Genomic DNA, 7628 nt, shown 5'->3' with positions numbered 1-7628 from the left:
GTGTAGAAGAGAAAGATACTTGGAATATGCTTCCTTAAGGGAGGGGTCAGCATGATGGGGAGTAGTCAATTAGCGGGGGCGTAGTGAGTGAATAGGTTACACCCAGGAGGAAGGGATACTGTGGGAGATACTCAAAGGAGGAGTCAGATGGGGGTATTTTAATGAGTGGATAATACTCAGGGGTGGGGGAGTGGTCAATGAGTGGATGATATTTAGGGGTGGGAGAGGGGTCAGGGATTGGATGATACTCAGGGCTAGGGTAGGGGTCAGGAAGTGATGATACTTGGGGGTGGAGTTTTATTGTTGGAGGCTCCTCTGATTTTTACTGTTTGGGAGGTGCTGGTGAGGCAGGACATGAGGGAACCTCTAGGGGGCGCTCCAAATTAAATCCAGAGAGGAAAGGAGCACGGTACCGGTACTTCGAAGGCCATTGATAAAGCTGCACAATTGCAATACCATCACTTCTACATATATGGAGCCCGGCGCCGACTTCATGAATGTTCTTGGTTTCCGATGCAAGGAGGACCTGCCAGAGTCATGTGACCGACCTCTCTTCCTATCCCAAAGCCTGGGGTTATATCCTGTCAGAGTCATGTGATGACCTCTCTTCCTATCCCAAAGCCTGGGGTTATATCCTGTCAGAGTCATGTGACTGACCTCTCTACCTATCCCAAAGCCTGGGGTTATATCCTGCCAGAGTCATGTGACCGACCTCTCTTCCTATCCCAAAGCCTGGGGTTATATCCTGCCAGAGTCATGTGACTGACCTCTCTTCCTATCCCAAAGCCTGGGGTTATATTCTGTCAGAGTCATGGGACTGACCTCTCCTCCTGTCCCAGAACCCGGGGTTATGACCTATCAGAGTCATGTGACTGACCTCTCCTATCCTAGAGCCCGGGGTTATGACCTATCAGAGTCATGTGACTGACCTCTCCTATCCTAGAGCCCGGGGTTATGAATTATCAGAGTCATGTGACTGACCTCTCCTATCCTAGAGCCCGGGGTTATGAATTATCAGAGTCATGTGACTGACCTCTCCTATCCCAGAGCCCGGGGTTATGACCTATCAGAGTCATGTGACTGACCTCTCCTCCTATCCTAGAGCCCGGGGTTATGAATTATCAGAGTCATGTGACTGACCTCTCCTCCTATCCCAGAGCCCGGGGTTATGTTCTGTCAGAGTCATGTGACCGACCTCTCCTCCTATCCCAGTGTTCTGTGCGGGGTCCCTCGGACAGAGATGTCCGCCCTCCAATATTAATAATCTGATGAGCAGACATTTCGCGGAGTGAAGCCGATGTCACCCCATCCGTGAAATCTCAGATCATCTCTAACATGTGACATCATCTCATCCTGTTATAGGGTGACAACGTTCTGTCCTTTTCTCACAATTGTGCTTCTGTGTTGTCACCTGTAACACGGGCTTCCAATAATGACTACAAGAGGCCGCTTCTACACACATTGCTCACTGTTGTCACCATTTGGAATCCCGCCCTGAGAAATACCAACTCAGTCGGTGCTGTGCCTCAGTAATAATGATTCGTATGTGGGGTCGGTGCGATGCCTCAGTAATAAGGATCGGTATGTGGGGTGCCTCGGTAATAAGGATCGGTATGTGGGGTGTCTCAGTAATAAGGATCGGTATGTGGGGTGCCTCAGTAATAAGGATCGGTATGTGGGGTGCCTCAGTAATAAGGATCGGTATGCCAGTCGTGCAGTGATCTGTGCTGTGTGTAGTTGGGGTCGGTCAGGCTGCAGCAGACGCGGGGTTAACTCCTCCTGCAGGCCCGGCTCTCCCAGAATGCATTGCGGCAGCCCAATGTTTTGCTGTTGAGGCCGCCCTGACCCCATGATGTCACCGTCACATGACCACGCTGCTGCTGCTGTATAACCAGCCCTCTGCCTGCAGTTCCTGCTACAGTCAGATCAACGATGCACAGCGAGGCCTGACACTGGGCCAAACAGGCACAACTCAGCACCCAACAGGCGGCACCCAGCACGGCTAGCACCCAAAGGCTGCACTCAGCACGGCCGGCACCCAACAGGGAGCACCCAGCACAGGCAGCACCCAACAGGCAGAACGCAGCACCCACTACAGGCGGCACCCACTACAGGTGGCACCCAACAGGCAGAACGCAGCACCCACTACAGGCGGCACCCACTACAGGTGGCACCCAACAGGCAGAACGCAGCACCCACTACAGGCGGCACCCACTACAGGTGGCACCCAACAGGCAGAACGCAGCACCCACTACAGGTGGCACCCACTACAGGTGGCACCCAACAGGCGGCACCCAGCACGGCTAGCACCCAATAGGCTGCACTCAGCACGGCCAGCACCCAATAGGCACAACTCAGCACCCAAAGGCTGTACTCAGCACGGCCAGCACCCAAAGGCTGCACTCAGCATAGCCGGCACCCAGCACGGCCGGCACCCAACAGGGAGCACCCAGCACAGATCACCCAATAGGCAGAACTCAGCACCCAGTACAGGCGGCACCCAGTACAGGCGGCACCCAACAGTCAGAACTTTCCTGCAGTGCCAGTCTTTTATGCTACAGGCAGTCAGCAGTGCTGGGCCCCAGGTGAAGAGAACTGTTCCGGGGCCCCTTTGCTGTATGTGGTCAGCAATTCCCACACTGGAGCCCTGAGCTGAGCAGACGCAGCACGCAGGGAGTCATCCTCATCTGTTATCACATACCAGTGACCAGACTGGTTCCCAGATCCCCTCCCCCGCCCACTTCCTGTCCCTCTCCTGGGGAGGGGAGGGGGGGAGGCTGGGCAGGTGTACTGGGCCCCGGAGAGGCCAACACTTCATAGGGAACCACACGTAAGTGGCCAATCCACTCACTTGAAATAATATTCCATCATAATGCCCCCTCTGTGTCTGTATGGGGCCCCCTCTGTGTCTGTATGGGGCCCCCTCTGTGTCTGTACAAGGGTTGCTTAGATCCCTGCTCATTATATGTGTCCACAAGCCACTGCGTCTCAGACCGGTCGTTATGAGTCTTTGCATGTTTTCAATACTTCAGGGGTCTCATGCTTGGGGCCCCCAGAGGTCCCAGTAGGCGGGGCATCGGTCTGCCACCGCGGTCGTCTCGGGTGACCCCCGCTTCCTGCGACCTCCTGCTGGCTCCTGAAGGGACACCCTGTGCAGTCTCTTGTAATGTGCAGTTCTTTGTAACATGGCCGGGTATACAAGCAGTTCAAAGTTGGGTCATGGGAAGGGCCACCATAGATTGGGGTCCACAGACACAGGGGCCCCCCAGGTTGTGTGTCATCTGGTCTCCTGCCCTCCCCCCACAGCTTGTAGAAGGGTCATTCTGGTCCGTGTAATATTCACACATGTATGTTCTGTCTTTCTAGGCCCATCTGTGTAGTCCACCATGGGCGACATGAAAACCCCGGACTTCGACGACCTGCTGGCGGCCTTTGACATTCCAGACATGGACGCCCGCGAGGCCATCCACTCCGGGCCCGAAGATGGCGAAGGGCAGGCCAAGGCGGCGCCGGGGGAAGCGGTCATCTCCGACCACGGACTCCCTCACGCCGACATCACAGCGGTCAGCGTCATCGTCAAGAACACGGTGTGCCCCGAACAGGCGGACCTCCTCGACATGCATGGGAAAGACGTGCAGGGCCTCGGGCCCCGTCTCCTCCAGAACGGGTTCAACAGCCCGGAGGTCTCCCGGTCGTCTGGGCCCGCAGCTTCTAATGGCGGGGAGAGCTGGGCACCCAGGGCCAAAGCCAAACCCATCGACCTGTACACTGACTTTTCCCCGGTGGAGAATCCCCTCGATAGCCATGTGGCGGACTTAATCGACCGGCCGCGTGACGTTAAGCCAAAGGAGAGGCCGTTATTTGAGACCCCCGATACGGTTCTTTGCCCCCCTCCCAGCGATTCCCCGGCGGAGGGCGGACTTAGTCTGACGAGGGTCCTCCCCCAAGCCTTTGGCATGGGCAAGATGACAACGGGCCTGAGTCTAAGTACACACGTCATCAAGGAGGAGCCTGTGGAAGAGAGTCCGCAGAGTCCAACAGAACCAAGAGGGAGTCCATTGCAGCACGCCAACGTTCACTACCCTACTAGAGAACCTCCCATTCCTTCCTGGACCGACTCCGAGCAAAAAACAGACGGTGACCACAAAATGATCTCACCGGAAAGTCCAGAAGATGTGTCCCTCAAGACGCCGACAAAAACGGCACCAGACGTGGAGTTCTTGGAGGTCCTAAAAGAACCGGAGACCAACGTACCGGGGGTGAAGGAGGAACCATGCTGGAGTCCAAAAAGCTTGGCCAGTGACCTGGAGGAGGAAGAGGGTATCAGTTCACCGTCTTCCAATTCGTCTAGGCCCCTCAAAGTCCGGATCAAGACCATCAAGACCCAGTCGGGGAGCATCACCAGAACGGTCACGGCGGTGTCCTCCGACTCGGACACAGTGGCCTCTGCCGCCACGTCCGAGGAGTCTTCGCAGCTTCCCGTTTCCGAGTCCAGCCAGGAGGCCCCCGCGGAGGCCAAACAAGACGATAAGGTCCAGTCTCTGCAGAAGAGCGACCTACCGAGTCCACCCAAAGCAGAGGCGTCTCCGGTGGTCAAGCTCCCGCTAGGCAACGGGGTCAAGTTTCAAGGCCCCATCCTCCCCGTGTCCACTATTCAGAACGCCAGCAGCGTCATGCTGATGGCCGCCAGCGTGGCCCAACAGAAGGCCGTGGTCATGCCTCCGAAGGCCAGCAAAGTGGTGGCCAAGAACATTTTCCACCTGGTCCAGCAGCCTCTCCCGACCAGCCTCGCCCTCACCAACATAACCCTGGCCAGCCAGGTGTCCACCACCGCCCCCATCACCACTACAACCAGCCCGCAACGCAACGCTACAGTAGTCATGGTGCAGTCCCAGAAAGCCACGACGCCTGTGGCCGGCACCGTCATCTCCCGAACGCAGTCCAGTTTGGTGGAGTCCTTCAACAAGATCCTAAACAGCAAGAACTTGCTTCCGACGTACAAGCCGAACCTCGTGCCGCCCGCCGACTCCAGCCTCAGCCTTCCGGTCTTCGGTTTCCGGTGCCTGGAATGCGGGGACTCGTTCGCCTTGGAGAAGAGCTTGGCCAGGCACTACGACCGGCGGAGCATGAGGATCGAGGTGACCTGTAACCACTGCACCAAGCGCCTGGTCTTCTTCAACAAATGCAGCCTGCTCCTGCACGCCCGCAAGCACAAGGACAACGGCCTGGTGATGCAGTGCTCCCACCTGGTCATGCGGCCCATCGCCCTGGAGCAGATGATCGGGCAGCCGGACGTCACGCCTCTGGTCTCCGTGGCCGTTGTAACTCCCGGGAAGGCTTCCACCCCTGGCCCCACCCAGGACGCCGCCCCCGAGGCCGCCCCGGCTAGCTCGCCCGGCGAGCCCGCGCTTCTCCCCGAACAGTCCACCTACTCCACATTCCGGTGCCTGGAGTGCAAGGAGCAGTGCAAGAACAAGGCTGGGTTGGCGCAGCACTTCCAGCAGATCGCACCCACCGCCACTAATGGCAGCACGGTATGTAGCCGAGACCTCGCAGGGTACAAAGCGGCCAATCACGTTTCATGTTACTGCAGAGTGAGGTCATTTCAGAGGGTTTAGCAGCAGGAACTCCTGACTGATCCTGCTGTTATCTCTCTCTGACATGGTATCAAGTGAATTTCCCCTTTAAGTGGCGTTTTCTGATTGGCTGTTGTGGGTTACTTTGCATATTGGCACAGCGAGGGGTATCCCAGTTTATATGGCAGTCACTTCAATCTGTTTACAGGATCCCTCATTGGGGTTGTAGACAGGAAGTCAGCTGTACGGAGGCAAATATCTTCCCCTTAGGATCCAAATAGGGATGCACCGTTACCGGTATCAGTGCCGATCGGGGGTTTTTCATGAGTACGAGTACCTGCCCCGATGATAAACGCCGATACCGGCACTTTAATTGTTTTAAACTGAAGCAGCTGCCTGAGGTCCCGCACTTGCTGGGGACCTCGGCAGCCTTCCTGTTTACAGCGCCGGCCGCACATCTCCTCCACCTTCCTGGGGAACTACAGATATCTGCTTACAGCACTTCCGCTGCCAGCAGGGCCCTCCGGACCCCTGGTGAGACCCCGCACAGCCCACCTGAGACCCAGCACAGCCCACCTGAGACCCCGCACAGCCCACCTTGAGCCCCCTTACATTCCTCCTGAGCCCCCGCACGTCTCTCCTGAGCCCCCTTACATCCCAACTGAGCCCCCTTATATTATTCCTGAGCCCCCTTACATTCCTCCTGGGACCACGCACATCCCTCCTCAGACCCCGCACATCCCTCCTCAGACCCCGCACATCCCTCCTCAGACCCCACACATCCCTCCTCAGACCCCGCACATCCCTCCTCAGACCCCGCACAGCCCACCTGAGACCCCGCACAGCCCGCCTGAGACCCTGGTGACATCAGGCCACCACCCAGAGCAACACAGAGTATGTAGCTTCCTATTATTCTGCATTGCTGTATAATGTATTGCTAGGATTTGTAGTCCCTCTACAGCTTGGAGCCAGTGGCAGAACTACCAGGGTCGCCGAGGTTACAGCTGTGACCGGGCCCTGGCACTCCACCACTGTCCTAAAATCATTCGTCTGTATTGTTTTAGAAAAACTGTCACATGACCCTAAAAAAACAAGTGTCAGTGATTGGTATTGGTGCAGCCCTAGATCCAAGTTTGCTTCGTTAGTGCAGATAGTCTGACCACTCAGGTCCGAAGCTTCACCGCTGATAGTAATGGCGGTCTCATCTATGAAAGGTCTGTGTTTCCCATACTGACCAATCTGACTCTTCCATTCCCTTTCCCATACTGTACTCAGAGAAAGAACCGGCAGATCTGATTGGTTGGTATGGAATGACAGGCCTAGGTAAATGTTCCTTCAATCCCAATGATGTATAAGTCTCCAGGTCACACGTCTGTCAGCCAGCATGCTGGAAACAATGGAAGCAGTCATGTGCGTTACGAATGTTTTCAGTGGGATGTAATTGCAGTTCGGCTTTACCGATTGCCGTGTTCTTTCTGGCAGGTGTGCTCCCTTTGCCCCATGATGATGCCCAATCGGTGCAGTTTTGAGGCTCACCAGCGCATGCACAAGCAGACCTCGCCCAACGTCTGCCCCGAGTGCGGTGGCAACTTCCGCATCGAGAACTTCCAGACCCACCTGAAGGAGACCTGCCTGCACTTCGCCCGGAGGATCGGTTACAGGTATTGGCGGCGTCCGAGCAGGAAATGTGCCGCGGGGGGTCTTCTGCCATGTCACTAACCTCCCCCTCTGCCTTCCCCCCCTGCTTCACAGGTGTCAGAGCTGCGCACTGGTATTCGGAGGCATCAATTCCATCAAGTCTCACATACAGACTGCTCACTGCGAGGTCTTCCATAAGTGCCCCATATGCCCCATGGCATTCAAGTCTGCCCCCAGCGCCCATGCCCACATATTCACCCAACACCCGGGATTCAGCAATCAGCAGGCCAAGTAAGTTACATCAAGGGGTGTATAGGAAGGGAGCATGGCTCTGGGGGTTTGTTGGGTGGGGGTTGATGGATCTGGGGGTGTATAGGAGGGGAGCGTGGCACTGGGGGTTTGTTGGGGGGAGGG

General features: G+C 56.5%; 1 protein-coding gene across 1 annotated transcript in view; it reads left to right on the top strand.

Annotated features, from left to right (window-relative positions):
• The window catches only part of ZNF687 (zinc finger protein 687), a 12973-nt gene that overhangs the window by 333 nt on the left and 5012 nt on the right, over positions 1 to 7628 (top strand). Inside the window, exons 2-4 of the mRNA XM_018566407.1 lie at positions 3367 to 5534; positions 7059 to 7237; positions 7329 to 7505. Of these exons, the coding sequence (XP_018421909.1) occupies positions 3387 to 5534; positions 7059 to 7237; positions 7329 to 7505 (2504 nt within the window). The 5' untranslated portion in view covers positions 3367 to 3386. The remainder of the gene's footprint in view (positions 1 to 3366; positions 5535 to 7058; positions 7238 to 7328; positions 7506 to 7628) is intronic.

Source organism: Nanorana parkeri, unplaced genomic scaffold (genome assembly GCF_000935625.1).
Source record: "Nanorana parkeri isolate BGI_ZX_2015 unplaced genomic scaffold, ASM93562v1 scaffold947, whole genome shotgun sequence".
Lineage (NCBI taxonomy): Eukaryota > Metazoa > Chordata > Amphibia > Anura > Dicroglossidae > Nanorana > Nanorana parkeri.
Note: the sequence above shows the minus strand (reverse complement) of the source record. Positions and strands in the feature narration are given on the sequence as shown.